The sequence below is a fragment of the Mastomys coucha genome, unplaced genomic scaffold (assembly GCF_008632895.1).
Source record: "Mastomys coucha isolate ucsf_1 unplaced genomic scaffold, UCSF_Mcou_1 pScaffold15, whole genome shotgun sequence".
Taxonomy (NCBI): domain Eukaryota; kingdom Metazoa; phylum Chordata; class Mammalia; order Rodentia; family Muridae; genus Mastomys; species Mastomys coucha.
The window spans coordinates 112642220-112658948 of record NW_022196897.1 but is presented as its reverse complement, the minus strand read 5'-3'; the positions used below and the strand labels follow the sequence as shown (position 1 = coordinate 112658948).

The 16729-nt window shown below is 43.3% G+C and overlaps 1 protein-coding gene and 1 pseudogene across 4 annotated transcripts in view; one reads left to right on the top strand and one right to left on the bottom strand.

The window, feature by feature from the left end:
• Window positions 1-285: 285 nt before the first annotated feature.
• The window catches only part of Blvra (biliverdin reductase A), a 22871-nt gene continuing 6427 nt past the window's right edge, over window positions 286-16729 (bottom strand). Inside the window, exons 1-8 of one of the 4 annotated variants that reach the window (XM_031371798.1) lie at window positions 15589-16080; window positions 15320-15433; window positions 14563-14681; window positions 11669-11788; window positions 10677-10774; window positions 6124-6231; window positions 1854-2025; window positions 286-639 (exon numbers count right to left, since the gene is read on the bottom strand). In XM_031371798.1, coding sequence (XP_031227658.1) covers window positions 381-639; window positions 1854-2025; window positions 6124-6231; window positions 10677-10774; window positions 11669-11788; window positions 14563-14681; window positions 15320-15331 — 888 coding nt within the window. In that variant the 5' untranslated portion in view covers window positions 15332-15433; window positions 15589-16080 and the 3' untranslated portion in view covers window positions 286-380. Of the gene's footprint in view, window positions 640-1853; window positions 2026-6123; window positions 6232-10676; window positions 10775-11668; window positions 11789-14562; window positions 14682-15319; window positions 15448-15588; window positions 16081-16729 lie in introns of those variants that run through there. The other 3 variants (XM_031371796.1, XM_031371797.1, XM_031371799.1) reach the window with 3 other exon arrangements.
• Window positions 2612-2803, top strand: LOC116090869 (annotated as a pseudogene).

Genomic DNA, 16729 nt, shown 5'->3' with positions numbered 1-16729 from the left:
ACTAGTAGTGACCCTGTGACTATGAGGGACAGACACATTTCCTACAGGCTGGATTGCAGCTCAAGGTAAGTGGTTTGGAATAGGGGTAGACCTTTAAATCTACTTTTTTATCCTGCCTGGATGACTTCAAGCTGTTCCACTGGCTGTATCCTCCTCACAGGGCTGCTACTAGGAAGACAAAATGAAATTAAGCTGTGATTCATGACCTCAAAAGGTTCTTTCCTTATTCCCCAGATGGCCCTAGCACCAAATATCACCCCGACACAGTCATTAACACTATTCTCATTCTGTTTCTCCAATGTCTTTAATTGTAAAGCGAAAGGTGAACTGTTGGTAAGAGCAAACCCTGTCCTATTCCAGAGGACTCTGAAGCCTCCTCCTCATGTCTTCTGGTGGCAAAGCTTCTGGATGTCATTGGCCAGCCCCAGGCAATGCATGATGCGCTTTTTCTCAGCAGCCAGGTCCTCTGCAGAGACCTGGCCCAAGAGCTTCTGAATAAATATATCTTGATCTTTCAGGAAAATGTTCTTATTGACTCCTACGTTTGGCACTTCTTCCAACGACCCTGATTTGAATTGGAAGCTTAAATATCTGTTTCTTTTTAAGCCGGGTCCTTTCTCTTCAATCCATGACAGCAGACTGCAAAGATTAAAAAAAAAAAATTTCCTCATGTTAAAAATCACACTGAATAGACCTGGAGAGATGGTAAGTTCATGCAGTGCTTGTTGTACAAGCACGAGCAGAGTTGAGATCCCATACAAAAGCTGTACTGGCCTGGTGGCCCACTTGTAATTCCAGCTCAGGAGGCAGAGACAGGGCTCCAGGAAAGCTGGCTATCCAGACTCATGGAATTTGCAAAGTCTGGATTCAGTGAAAGACCCTGTCTCAGTAAATAAAGTAGAGACTGGCCAAGAAAGAAGACAGCATTCAGCATCAACCTCCAGCTTTCATATGTATGTGCACACATGCAAGCACACACATATGAATACATGTAGGTACTCACACCTGACTTCATGTGACTTCACCTTCCCTGGAAGGCTGCCTTTCGGTGGTGGCTCAGTACCACCACACCACCCAAAGGCTACAGTGACTATTTTCTAATCTTACTATAGCCGAGTATTCATTTCGTCATGTCATCTATTTGCCATCAGGACAGCAATATTCTGCTGACAGCAAAGCACCTCTGTATCCACTTCCTTGGCGTGACTCACAACTTTCTCCAAAATAGTCCTTGTTTTTCAAGACAGGGTTTCTCTGTATAGCCCTGGCTATCCTGGAACTCACTCTGTAGATCAGGCTGGCCTTGAACCCAGAAATCCGCCTGCCTCTGCCTCCCAAGTGCTGGGATTAAAGGCGTGCACCACCACCGCTGGCCTACCAATGTGTTTCTTGCACCTCAATGTTTCTCTAAAAACATTCAGTGGTGGTAACAGCAGATGCTTGTGTGTATGCTACTACTCAAGGGCTGAGACAGAAGGACTGCCTGAGCCTAGGAGTTTGGGAATAGCTTGGACAACACAGTGATATCCTATCTCTATGATAAATAGAAGAATAAGTCAATAATAAAGCTTAAATTAATAATTTATACAACTTAATTACTTGCAACTTGGTTTATTTCTGTAAGCCATTATTTATGTAATGGCAACTAGACTTACATTGTTCCTTCACACCTCAGAGGGTACAAAGGATGAAAGGCAACATGAACAGTAGTTCTCTCGACAGGAGCAGGCACCCATCTGGTGTCTGAATGCCAGCAATAGTCTTCCAGGTCCTCTGATCCTCTTCAGAGTTACCCTTACAAATGCCTGAGGATGTTAAGAAATCACTCTTACTGCTTGCTCCTCACAACTCACCTTTTGTTCTGGGTCTCGAGCTGCACGGTCATTTTCATATACTTATCTTCTTTTCGGTCTTCCAAGGTGGCAGAAATAAGAGAAAGCTCCCCAAAGAGGGAGACCAGCCAGGTCAGGCGAGAAATGCCACTGAATGCAGGGAAGCCAAATTTCTCTTCATCCAGTGGGCTAGCTGCAAGATAAAACAAATGCTAAGAGAGTTGGGAAAAGGAACTGTCTCACAAACGTCATACCCAGGGAAGCCAGTGGTCCAGGAAAGGCACATCCTGCTCCATGGTGCATATGTGTACAGTGATCAGTAAACGGATGGAAAGCAAGGTGGGTACATTTTTTTTTTTTTGTTTTTTTGTTTTTGTTTTTCGATACAGGGTTTCTCTGTGCAGCCCTGGCTGTCCTGAAACTCACTCTGTAGACCAGACTGGCCTCGAACTCAGAAGTCCGCCTGCCTCTGCCTCCCAAGTGTTAGGATTAAAGGCATGAGCTTTTAATCCAAGCCATTGCCCGGCTTGAAAATTTTCTTTTTTTTTATTCAATATTGTTATTAAAATAAGGCAAGCAAACAACAGGAGTCAATGCAGCAGAATTAAAGTTTGTTGTTTTGTCTTTGTTTTAGATGGGGAAAGGGAGAGAGGGAGAGAGGAAGTTGGATAGATTTGGTGGCAAGAGCTAGGAGAAGAAGTTAGGGGAAAAACATGATCAAATACCCTGCACAATTTTTTTCTAAGAAAAAAAAATTTTTGCTCTTCTCCTTTCCTCCGCCATAGTGTGCGGTACGCCTGACTCGGCTTCTCGCCATGTCTTCTCACAAGACTTTCAGAATCAAGAGATTCCTGACCAAGAAACAAAAACAAAATCGTCCTGATCCTCAGTGGATCTGGATGAAAACTGGTGACAAAATCAGGTACAACTCTAAGAGAAGACACCGGAGGAGAACGGAGCTGGGTCTGTAAGGATTCACACAGTGGCCAGACTGAATTGGGGTCATCGATCAGTCCTACCAGATGGATTTCAACATTTTTAACCTGGAGTCTTGCTCGTGTCTTATAGAGTGTTTGTCCAGTAATAAAATATAGAACCTTTCAAAAAAACAAAAAAAACACACACACACAAAAAAAAAACCAACAAAAAAAATTTTTTTAATGTAGGAGAGCTGTCTGCATGTACACCTGTGTGCCAGAAGAGGGCACCAGATCTGTTTATAGATGGTCATAAGCCACCACATGGTTGCTGAGAATTCAACTCAGGACCTCTGGAAGAGCAGCCAGTGTTCTTAACCACTCAGCCATCCCTCCAGATCAAAAAAAAAAAAAATGTTTTAAAAATATTTTAGATTTCTATTTCTAATATACTGAATATACAATTATGTATGCATATGAAAATAAATATTAATATATAAACATACTTATATTTTCAATAAGTGATTTAAAGACATCTGGTAAACGGGAGAACTGTGATGTTTTAGCTTTTGAGACTTAGATTCTTGTAAGTCTTGCCTGTGTAGATAGCAGGAGGAGGATGTCACCATGACAACCAGAAGTGTACAGAAAACATGAATGCGTTTAGTCTAATTGCATAGCAAGTACGTTGGTCTCATGTGAAATGTTTTCAAGAAAGCACACTCCACATGGGAATCTGCATGACAGTTCTGTGTGGTGATCACACCACTTGCCTCTCCCTTCCCAATCGTCAACATACCCTACCTCTGAAGGACTCCTACCTGTGACATTGTAACCAAATCCATCTTCTGCCTTTGACACTCACACTTAAAAATGCTGAGCATGTTCTAAAACAATAGCAGGTGAGGAATAAAAGCAACAGACAGTTCAGTAGACCCCAGGGAACTAAGTGTCCACAGGCTCCTTCTTCATCCGCCCTCATGTGCTGCAGCCACCAAATGCCTGAGCCACACACTGAAATTCCAGCCTGGCTCTGCCCCATGTGGGTGACCTTTGTCCAACTACTTGCCTTTCTGGGGTGGTGTCTTCACCCATATCACAAGGATAATGATAACAAGGGTGTCAAAGGCAAAGAAAAGTCTCCTTTTAAGATAGCACACACCACATTCTCGAAGTTTCTCGCTCAAGTTAATAGTTATACCGTTATATATAACTCTCACATCATTTTCAAGACAGAAGACACTCTTACCACTTAGTAATGTCCTTCCACAGAAGAGTCTCCTATAATAAATGCCCTGATGTAGGGAGGTACACTGGAGTGGGGACCAGAGAGGCGTCCATCCAAGGTGAGCCCACAATCTAGATAACTACCTACAGTTAATACTTAAAGAGTGACCAACATAAAACTCCAGGTTACACATGAGGAATGACTGGGATAGCCAATGTCCTTGTAATCTGGTGGAGGGAGAGAGTAAATGTTCCATTTGTTATGTGTAAGCTGTATGAAAACATCCCTCTCTCCAAACAGGCACTTCCCAATTCTCTCTGAAAAGTTTTCCACCTACAGTATTCTATAGAAAAATAATCTCCAACTAAGTTGCTTCATCTCATTTCTGCAGTGCTGAGGACTGAGCTCAGAGCCTGCCTCTGCGCTCTAACCTGACCCCCTTCCAGCCCCAGTTCAAATATCACCAAGAAAACCTGCGCCTGAAAGATCAGGACAGAAACAGCCTTGAGATTTCTGACTCACTTTTTTTTTTCTTTTTCTTTTTTTAAAGCTTGGATTTTTTTTTTATTACATTGTTTTACTTATTTACATTCCAAATGTTGCACCCCTTCCTAGTCTCCTCTCTCCAAGTTCTTCACCCCATCCTCCCTCCCCTTTGCTTCTGAAAGGGTCACCTTTTTTAAAAAAAGATTTTATTTATTTATTTTATGTGTATGAGTACACTGCAGCTATACAGATGGTTGTAAGCCATCATGTGGTCCAGAGCCTCAGGACCTCTGCTTGCTCCGGGCCAAAGATTTATTTGTTATTATATGTAAGTACACTGTAGCTGTCTTCAGACACCAGAAGAGGGTGTCAGATCTCATTACAGATGGTTGTGAGTCACCGTGTGGTTGCTGGGATTTGAACTCAGGACCTTTGGAAGAGCAATCAATGCTCTTAACTGCTGAGCCATCTCTCCAGCTCCAAGGGTCACCTTTTAAGTCAGGTTATAGTGAATGATTCAATCTCATTAAGGAAAGATAAAAACAGAGTGATGATTCATCTTCCCTGTCAGCCTGGTTAGATTTGGAATTATCTAGAGTCACACTTTTGTGTGTGACTTTAAGGGAGTTCAGAGAGTTTTTACTTGAGGAAGAACCATCCTGAATGTGGTTCAGCCCACAATGGGCTGAAGTCCTGGACTGAATAAAAAGTAGAAAAGAGGGCTGGAGAGGTGGCTCAGCGGTTAAGAGCACTGACTACTCTTCCAGAGGTCCTGAGTTCAAATCCCAGCAACCACATAGTGGCTCACAACCATCTGCAATGTGATCTGATGCCCTCTTCTGATGCGTCTGAAGACAACTACAGGGTACTCATATTCATAAAATAAATAAATAAATAAATAAATAAATAAATAAATAAATCAGTGAACTATGCCTTAAATCTAATCTCTTTTTTAAAACATTTCTCTTCATTTTTATTTTATGCATATGAGTATTTTGCCTGCAGGTATGCCTGTGCACCATATAAAGACAGTGTCAGATACCGGGCGGTGGTGGCACACGCCTTTAATCCCAGCTCTTGGGAGGCAGAGGCAGGTGGATTTCTGAGTTTGAGGCCAGCCTGGTCTACAGAGTGAGTTCCAGGACAGCCAGGGCCATACAGAGAAACCCTGTCTCAAAAAACCAAAAAACCAAATAACAAAACAACAACGACAACAACAAAACAGTGTCAGATCACCTGGGGCTGGAGTTCTACACAATTGTAATCTATGTGGATGCTGGGAATCAAACCTGAGCCAGGGAGTGGTGCTCTTAAGCTCTGAGCCATCTTTACAGACCCTTTAATCTAGTCTCTTTGAGGCATAAACTACACGTATAGTTATGTTGAGGCACTTAGTCTATGTGCCTTTTCCAATCTGCACATAAACCTCTTCTTGTTTTTCCCCTTCAATAGCTTACTGACTTTTCCCATTTTGAAGACCTGAAACACTACAGAAGCAGTGTGTGTGAGGTCACGAACCCAGCTCACCTTAGCAGAGGCCTGCTAAGACTTCCCAGGTAGCAACTCTAATCTGGACAGTTTCTGCTGCCAGCCACGTTAGTAGAGAAGATGCGCAGTCCTGGGGCCTCCCCTGTGGCCAGCAACCCTGTCTCACACTGACCTGTGAAATGGAGAGACCCTTTCAGCAGCTCTTTCCCCACCACTTCTTTTCTCAGAAATTCAAATTCTTCCATCAAGAGTTCTATGTGCTCCTCATGCAGGATTCTCCCTGTTGTGACAATGCAGAATAAAAGGCGGCCATGTAAAATGAAAGAGTAATTTCTTTATTAAATGATATTTGGAAAAGTAGATAATCACATGCAAAATACTATACCACACACTTATGAAAATCAACTCACAATATATTATTAAATAATTATAAGCTCAAAAATTAGGAAACTACATGAAAACATATAGTAAATGTTTGAGAACACTGGTTCTGTTGCTGTGAAAAAATACAATCACCAAAAATAACTTAGCAAGAGTTTAAGATTCCATCACAGTAGAAGGCATGGGGGCAGGCAGCAGGCACAGTGGCAGGCAAGATGCATGGCGGCAGGCATCACGCATAACAGCAGATATGGTAGTAGTCTACAGGCATCAGGCATGGCAACAAAGCAGGAAGCTGAGCGAGCACATTTTTAACCAAATACACACACGTGCGCGTGCACACACACACACACACACACACACACACCAGGAAAAGTGGTAATGATAATAAAAATAGATAATACGCATAGAAATTTCTCTAAAGAAGACATACAGCAGCTTGCCAGCAGCTACAGGGAAAAAAAAGTTCAACATTTATCACTAAAGAAATGGAAATATAACCCACAAGTGAACTATCACCTTACTCCATTTAGAATGGCTATTATAAAAATAAGGCCAAAAAAGATGCTAGCAAGGATGTGAGCTGAAGGAAAGGTGACACCTTACATATTGCTAGTATGGCTCCTAACTCACTGTCATTACAAAAACACCAAGGAAGTTCCTCACAGGGTCCAGAATAGACCTAACATGACCTACCAATTCCACTACTGTGTAAAACACAGAAAATGGGTCATCAAAGAGACATCTACACACCTTTGTTCATCTCAGCACTATTCCAAAGGGTCAATCTACAGACTCAGAACAAATAAACTGCAGAGCTTCACCACAGAACACTGTTCTTCCACAGTGAGGCTGAGGTCCTGCAATTCCTACCAGTGTGAGAGGCCTAGCAAGTACTATGTTAAGCGAAACTGAAATGAGCTGGTGCAGAAAGAACAATGGTGATGCCATTCACCACAGCAGATCTTACAGAAGGTGGGGGAGGGAGACAGGAAAAGCCAGTCACTGAGTACAGATTTAAAAGAAAGGACATCCGGTAAACCAGTCCAATCTGGTGAATCCCTTGAACTGAGCCATTCTCAGCTTCCAGGCTTAGCTTAGGTCCCACGTCCTGTCCACCAGTCCAGTCTGGTTAGTCCAATAGACTCTATCCTATCCGTGCCATATCCAACCTGGCCTAGCCTAGGTCACATATTCTGTACTCTGATCTGAAAAGTTACCTGGACCCTAGCCTGCCTGCCTGCTCTCTCCCTAATCCCCAGGTCACACAACTGTGCACCAACTCAACCTACCTGCAGGCCTAGCTTTGGTGGCACAGACTATCTGCCAGCCTAGCTCTTCCCTGTTCAGAGGTCAAGATCCTTTCCCATCCATGCTCTCCTCACTCCCAGGCATAGCTTGGGTAGCACATCTTCCATACCAGGCCAAAGGGATCCAGCAATATATACTATTGGATTGCTTTCTTGTCGCTGCTTTCTTGCTTACCACTGAATTAGAACCATCCAGTTCCTCCCATCCAAAACCAACACTGAATCTGAAGGATTAACTAACTCCTCAGACCTGATATAAACATATTTTCATTCAACAAAGGCAGCCTTGAATCTCATACTAGACACACAGTCAAGGGAAGTCCACATGCCTAGGTCTCACTGGAAAAGTCAGAATATGAATGGCTAAGACATTATGTCCCCCTCTGAAAAGCCAGCAGTTTTACAGAAGTTTTCTCTGGTTAGAATTACTTAAATGAGTTCCAGGACACTGAGTTAAAATTTTTTTTTTTACTTTTATTTTTATTTTATGCGTATTGGTGTTTTGAGTGCATGTACGCCATGTCTGTGTACCACATGTGTGGAGGTAAGAGGAGGATATCAAAAGTCCCGTGACTGGATTTACAGATGGTTATACAGGTGCTGGGAATGAAACCTAAGTCCTATAGAAGAACAACCATTTCTCTTGACTGCTGAGCATCTCTCCAGTTACAGGACACAGATTAAAAAGAACAATCAAACTTACACAATTGACACAGTTTAAAGAAGATATAAGCAGGGGTTGGAGAGATGGTTCAGTGGTTAAGAGCTGAACCTCTTAACCGCACGGGCTGCTCTTCCAGAAGACCTGGGTTCAATTCCCACCCACATGGCAGCTTGCAACTGTCTAGACACACTTTAGTTCTGAGGAATTTGACACCCTCACACATACATGCAGGCAAACACCAATGCACATAAAACAAAAATACATAAAAAAGAAGATATAAGCAAACAGCTCAATGAACTTGAAGAGACTAGCAACACCTGAGCGATGGACAAACGTAAGGCTGAACAAAATAACAAGATCAGAGACTTGAAAACAGGATTCAGTGACGAGACAGAAATACTGAAGAGAACTCAGGCTAAAATGAAGATAGAAATGAAAAGTGTAAAACCCAATTAGAAAACTCAGGAGAAAGCCTTGAAGTGGAACGAGTAAAATAGAAGATAGACTATCAGGACTTGGCTTTCTTCACACTGCTCTTAGTCCTGCTACATGAAGAACAAGAAACTCTCAGATACCAAATGGATACAGCTGCTCAACTCAGGACCTCCAACCTCCAGCAGTATGAGATACGAGCTAAATAAATCTCTTTTTTTTTTCATAGATGACCAATCTCAGCAAATGAAGATCTCTAATCCCCAAACTTTTTATAAGAACTAAACATACAGGCTGGAGAGATGGCTTAGCAGTTAAGAGCACTGACTGCTCTTCTGAAGGTCCCGAGTTCAAATCCCAGCAACCACATGGTGGCTCACAACCACCTAAGGAGATCTGATGCCCTCTTCTGGTACATCTGAAGACAGCTACAGTGTTCTTATTTATAATAATAAATAAATCTTTGGGCTGGAACGAGTCAGGGACTGAGTGAATGGAGTCTACTGGAGTGAGTGGGGCCGACTGGAGCAAGCTGGGCGACCAGAGCAAGCGAGTGGGGTTGACTGGAGGAAGCAGAGGTCCTAAAGTCAATTCCCAACAACCAGGTGAAGGCTCACAACTATCTGTACAGTTACAGTGTATACTCATACATAAAATAAATAAATTAATCTTAAAAAAGAACTAAACATACACTATGTTTAAGAGCTCCCTATCATACAGTGAACTTTTAATACTTATTAAATTAGTGTAACAAGGAAACTATGTAGTATACATATAAGACAACCAATTACATCGATTAGGGAATTTTTCCATTGGTAAGTTGTTGCAGGATATTTGATCACACTGTGAACCCTGACATTGTGTTATTTACTGGAAAAACCTATTTCTAGTTGTGGTGTGGTTCAGCTTTAAATTATTATTTATTTATTTATTTATTATATGTAAGTACACTGTAGCTGTCTTCAGACACTCCTGAAGAGGGCGCCAGGTCTCATTATGGATCGTTGTGAGCCACCATGTGGTTGCTGGGATTTGAACTCAGGCCCTTCGGAAGAGCAGTCAGTGCTCTTAACCACTGAGCCATCTCTCCAGCCCAGTGGCTCAGCTTTAACACATTACTTTAATCCAGTAGCTTTCTGCTTCAATATTGTCAACAGGATTAAATAAAGTCAACCTTAAGTCAAGAGGAGGAACAAGCAACCAGTTGAGAGGAAGTGAACATAGGATTATTAAGAAAAAAAAACCATAGAGAGTAAAGGGAGTCAGGAGGATGGATAGAGACACACACAGGAAGCAGAAGGGAGGGCATTCAGCGTGAAGGAGGTTTTTGGAGACAGGGGATTCATTGTGGGCTGTGAGCTGAGAAGGAAGGTCAGTTGGGTGCTTTCTCTGCCTCTCTGTGCTAGTAGGCTTTCAACTCGGCACCTGGCTTCATCGGTAAAATCCAATGATTAAGATTTTGTTAAAAAAAAAAAAAAAGCCGAGCTGGAGGATGGCTCAGCAGGTAAGAGCACCGACTGCTCTTCTGAAGACTATGAGTTCAAATCCCAGCAACCACATGGTGGCTCACAAGCATCCATAATGAGATTTGGTGCCCTCTTCTGGTGTGTCTGAAGACAGCTATAGTGTACATATGTATAATAATAAATAAATCTTAAAAAAAAAAAAACCCTAACAGTAAGTATCTGAGGTACAACTAAAATACTAACATCATGCTACTATGACAAGTGGAAACCAATGCACTGTTTCATTAGAACAAAGCCAAGAGTCCACAAAACTCCTCTCATTTTTCTCATCCAGACACCCCCCTATGTGTCCACAGCAGGGGGGAGGTGGGAAACTCAGTACCAAAGCAGAAGCACATAAGGCAAGGCAGAGAGATGGTATCCTAGAAACTTAGGAGGCAGAGATGTGGCACAGGGTCAGAGAATGCATTACCTTTCTGTGCGGCCAGCCCCCACAGCTCCTGGGCCGCAGCAAATGACAATGCCATGGGGTATTCCACGAGGACGTGCTTGCCAGCCTGAAGAAACTGCCTTTGAAAACAGAAACGCAGGCAAAGGACACTTCAAATACACACTCAATGCCCTGTAGGAACACAGGTCTACATATGCACAAGAGCCCGTGTGAGAGTGTGACAAACAGCCAAGAGCCAGTGCCCTTGCAAGATAATGATCTCCACCATACTTGCCCAGCTATAAGACCATTTCACTATTCATCAATATTCAAACTCTAATTTGCTTCCTATCACTGGGATAAATGCTATGATCAAAAGCAACCTTGGGAGCAAAGGGTTTATTTCACAGGGTCTCACTATGTAGCTCTGGCTGTCTTGGAATTCACTATACAGACCAGACTGTCCTGAACTAACAGATCTGCTTGCTTCTGCCTTCTGAGTGCTGGGATTAACCACATCTGTGCATAACCACATCCGGCTCCTGATAGTAAGTTTTTTTTCTTTTTTTTTCTTTTTTTCGAGGCAGGGTTTCTCTGTATAGCCCTGGCTGTCCTGGAGCTCACTTTGTAGACGAGGCTGGCCTCAAACTCAGAAATCCGCCTGCTTCTGCCACCCTAGTGCTGGGATTAAAGGTGTGCACCACTACCGCCTGGCTACCTTTTTTTTTTAAGTACAGTATAGGTCCTGACAGAAATTTTTTTCTGAGTACACCATCTCTTCAGACATAGCAGAAGAGGGCATCAGATCCCATTACAGATGGATGTGAGCTACATATGGTTGTTGGGAACTGAACTCAGAGCCTCTGGAAGAGAAGTCAGTGCTCTTAGCAGCTGAGCCATCTCTCTAGCCTTCCTGACAGTAATTTTAAAAGGTCACAGGACAACCAGGATTTTCTGTGTTGACCACTGAGTCCCATTTGCATAGTTTTAGCTTGCACATGTAAGGCAGAGCCTTCGTGCATCAAGAAACCTACCTTATATAGTCTTCGTGGCTGGAACTCTCACTGCAAATATAGGCAACGTCAACCTCTTGGCTGCAGAGAGCATCTTCCAGAGAAATCTGCTGTACTTCATCAAGGCTCCCAAGTTCTCGTCTGTTTCGGAATAACAAGCAGTCTTAAAAGTCGACAGAGCCAAGGCTTATATTAAATGAACAGGACTCTTCTCCTCTCCTCCCAACAATGCCTAGGGATGAGCTTTTGGAAATAAGAAATCAGTTTTCTCCTTTCGATTTCCTGGGCATTTTCCATTGTAGAGGAAGGAAAGCAAGCAGCAATGGGGTTGAAATCAGGAGACCTGGAATAGAAGCCAACATGGCCACCAATGCTCTGTAGAAACCAGAAGTCTTCCAAGTTACTTCTCTAAAATAAGAAGAACCAGATCCTTGTACTTCACACGAAAGGATCTTTGTGGTCATTGCCTACTAAGCTCCTGATGAAATACTGTGACTAACACACCACGCCAAATCTCACACTCACACCACCCTGGTATAAACTACCATATACTCCAAGCTCCTTCATGGTCTTTAAGGTTTGGTGACCATCAGGAGAAAAAGCAAGCATCCCTGGCTCTATCACAACTAGCCCAGAGAGGCCATGACTGCCACAGCTGAGCAGTGGGGCCAGGATGGACAGCTAGGGGACTATCACTGTGACAGAGAACAGGGTAGGAAAAGAGCCAGAGCCAGGCCATTCTGTACTGGGCCCCAGTGCAAAAGCTGTAAGGACTGAGTGGTTCTGGAAGGATGCTGCCTCGGAGTAACACAGGACAACCGACAGCAGCGGGAACCTGCAAGCTACCCACTGCACACTGCTTGTTTGCCTACTGTGTGCTGCACCATGGGAGAAAACATGAAGAATGAGCTCATGGGGCTGGAGAGATAGCTCAGCAGTTAAGAGCACTGACTGCTCTTCCAGAGGTCCTGAGTTCAATTCCCAGCAACCACATGGTGGCTCATAACCATCTGATACCCTCTTCCGGTGTATCTGAAGAGAGCAACAGTGTATTCACATACATAAAATAAAATTAAAAAAAAAAAAAAGAATGGTCCAGGCAGTGGTGGCATATGCCTTTAATCCCATCAATTGGGAGGCAGAGGCAGGCAGATTTCTGAGTTTGAGGCCAACCTGGTGTACAGAGTGAGTACAGTCTGTGTGCGCTCTGCAGGGCTATACAGAGAAACCTTGTCTCAAAAAAAAAAAAAAAAAAAAAAAAAAAAAAAAAAAAAAAAAAGAATGAGCTCACATTCTGACAGAGGCATGGAAGCACACATACATATGCAGCACCACTACCAACAACAAAAAGACTAAGTGAGAATTATGCAGGAACACGGACGGCAGACTGGGGAAGTACAGGAACACATCTAGTCTAGAGTTTCAAGGCAGGCTTTCTAGGGAAGAAAGGACCTAGCAAAGGAGGTCATAGGCGAGAGTATAATAATAGAGGGGGCAGTAAAGTGGGGCTGTGAGCGGGATGTCTTCCTATGGGATCTAGGGGATTGAGGAGATCTCAAGGCATGCACTGTGGTATGTGGCTTAAGGAAAAAGATACTCTCACAGGGCGCGTCTTTATATTTGACTCCATCTTCAGGACAGTGTATACTGAGGTGTGTTGGCTAATTACAGTCATGGTTTCCCTGTTGCATGCAGCCCCAACCTCCCTACCTTGAATCTGACAGGGAATAAAGGACTAAGAGCAGATTCTAGTGCATATGGTTTTCTCTGATGCCTGGAAACAGGGGCCAACTCAAGTCAATCAGCCTGGAAGAATGTGGTCCTGTGTACTAAATATGAACACACCAGTAGTGGAGATTTATGATTTGTTAAAGTATTTATATGGCTGGGCATGATGGCATACACCTTTAATCCCAGAACTTGGGAGGAAGAGACAGCCTGGTTTACACAGTGAGTTCCAGGACAGCCAGGACTACATAGAGAAATGCTGTCTCAAAAAAAAAAAATATATATATATATATATATATATATATATATATATATATCTGATGTTCTTCTGGAGTAACTGGACATAGAGATTTGCCTGAACTATCACTGCCACCCCATCATACTCCCCCAGTACCCGTGTCTACTTCATAATTAATCTGGCATTGCAGATGCTTGGCTGGTGAGTAGGGTAGTAGCAGACTTGGACTATGAAGCAAGAAATGAGGAAGAGGATTAAATTTAGTTTCTATTCAGTTATAGTGAAAAAAAAAATCCATACAGAAAAGTGCCATAAAAGCCGAAAGGGATTTAGAGCAGGGGCGCAGGGAGATGGGAACCTGAGGGGGTGGAAAGCAAGTAAAACAAAGTTTGCTTAAAAGATATCATAGTGAGACTTAATAATTTTCATATTAACTTTAAATTTTTAATTAAAAAAAAGAAAAAAGAAAAGTTCAGGTCGATCACCAACCAGATGTTAGATTCAAATACTAGTTTTTAAATGCAGTTCTTAGGTTTTCCAGTTGTTAAGATTTCTATGTCTCTGTTTTCTTACCGTGATCTGGAGTGGGTAATCATGCTGAGAATGGTAATATAATGACCATGACAGAATGGCTAAATGACACACCCAGACTTCCTTCAGGCCAAACTTACCATTCACTCACTGTGTGCGCTCTGCAGTAAACACCTTGCTCGTTTAATGCTCTGTGTGAGGTCTGCACTGGGCATCACTCCCTGGACATGCAGCCATGGGCCCCTGACTTTAGCTCCCAGTCCTCTCCTAACTAGAGAGTTCCTAGGGACTACTCTGCATGGTTCTCTGGAGACACTGGCTTTCCCTTACTCTGAGTCTAGAAAATATCAATGCCCTGTGGTATTACCACTCATTGTGATTCCCAGGAATCCCAGAGCACAAAGCAAGTGGGCCTTACCTGGACACAAATCCAATCAGGTTTAGGAATGCTGAAGAGCGTGGATCCTTCAAGTCCCTTATCCTCACAGAGCCAGCTCTGCCAACACCAACCACTACGACACCAAATTTCCTCTGTAGCTGAAATATCAAAGACCAATGTGGAGTCTGAAAACAGCCCAGCGATGTAATGGAGTGCATCAAAACAGAGGACCAGGTCGGGTTCTGGCAAATAAGGAAAGCTGGCAAGCCCAGACATATGAGAGTCGGGGTAAGACTACCCTAGAAACCATGTCTCAGACACCAGAGAACCAGACCCAAAGCATACCGGGAAAGGCTCTGCTTCTCTGTCTGTGTTGAAGACCTTCCAGGCATCTACCAGAAGTTCTGCCCATTTGGCTCTATCTACAACCACTTTTCTATAGATTTAGGAATTTTCTACTATAAGTCACACCTAGCCTGGTATGGTACCTCCATCCTACCTGGTGCCAGGCTTTAGAGACAAGTAGCTTAGGGGAAAGATTTTTGAAAAATCTTTTTTTTTGTTTGTTTTTTTTGTTTTTTTTGTTTTTGTTTTTTCGAGACAGGGTTTCTCTGTGTAGCCCTGGCTGTCCTGGAACTCACTCTGTAGACCAGGCTGGTCTCGAACTCAGAAATCCGCCTGTCTCTGCCTCCCAAGTGCTGGGATTAAAGGCGTGGGCCACCACCACCCGGCTTGAAAAATCTTGAGAGGGAAACTGCAGGAAAGGCATTCCTTCCAGCGTCTTCAGGCCACTCACCTCAGCATTCATCCTGTCTCTTCAGTCAGTGTCCGTGAAGATAGAGAGAGGCTCAGGATCTCTACCGATACTGTTCCCACTCTTGGTTTTAGATGTCAACACTGTAAGGGGGAGCTAGGAAGAGGGAACTGTTGCATGATAGGCAGATAAGTATGATACACAGACATCTACACCCCCAAAGGAGCAGCCCTGGGCACACCAAAGTACAACTGTAACAAAGTCCAATTTGGTGACCCAGCAAGTATTTAACTGGGTCACTTAAAACTCACCAACAGGAGTATGAGCGAGGTGTTAATTACAAGGAGCAGAAGTAATCAACAACATAGGAGCAGCCTCCAGACACACACAGCTTGCATGAGTCCAGTTAAGAATTTCTTTTTGCAATGTGGCTAATCATAAACTATTTTCTCCCTTTTTCACTGCTGGGTAGGGGCCCTCAAGAATATTTCAAAGTTCCTGTTTTCTCCCACATTGTTAATATTTTGTTTGCCTTGTGACCCTTTTTCTTCCCTCTTGGAGGAAATGTTGCAATTTAGAGAACATGCCTTAGAACAGGAACATCAGCTGGGGTCCCCAGATCAGATGTGCCTTGGCCACATTGTAGGGCATTTTCTTCATTGCTAATTGCTACAGTCAGTCCAGTGTGGGCAGTGCCATCCCTATGCAGGTAGGCATAGGCTGTCTAAGAAAGCTAACTGCTAGGTGGTGTGGTGCCCACCTTTAATCCCAGCACTTGGGAGGTAGAGGCAGGAGATTTCTGAGTTCTAGGCCAGCCTGGTCTACAGAGAAGCCAGGGCTACAAAGACAGACCTTGTTTGAAAAAGCAGAACAAAAGAGGGAAATAAAAGGAAAGAAAAAAAAAGAAAGAAAGAAAAGAAAAGCAACTGAGTAAGCCAGAGGAAGCAAGCCAGGGGAAGCAAGCCAGGAAATGCCTTCCTCCAGTTTCTCCTATGGCTCTTGGCTCCAGGCTTCTTCTGCTTCAGTGTTCCTGACCTTACTTCCTTTAATATAGACTGTAAATGGACTCTAGCCAGCCCATGCATAGCAAATACCCCTCTGACAAACACTGCCCTTCTACCCCATTCCCTCTGCCTTGCTAAAAACTGTTAAATCACATCCCTGAAGCTAGTCCACAACATCTATTTCCTTATACGGTCACTTCCTCCTCCTGAGACTGTCTACCAAGGTCAGGCCGGCAATCAAAGTACTGAAGTCCAGCAATCAAAAGCCCCCTTTGGCTCATCCAATTAACATGCCCAGTAAAATCTGGTGGTGCTGGTACATGCCTTTAATCCCAGCACTTGGGAGGCAGAGAGAGGCAGATATCTGTGAGTTTGAGACCAGCCTAATCTATCTAATCTATAGAGTTCCAAGACAGCCAAAGCTACAGAGAAACCCTGTCTCAAAAAA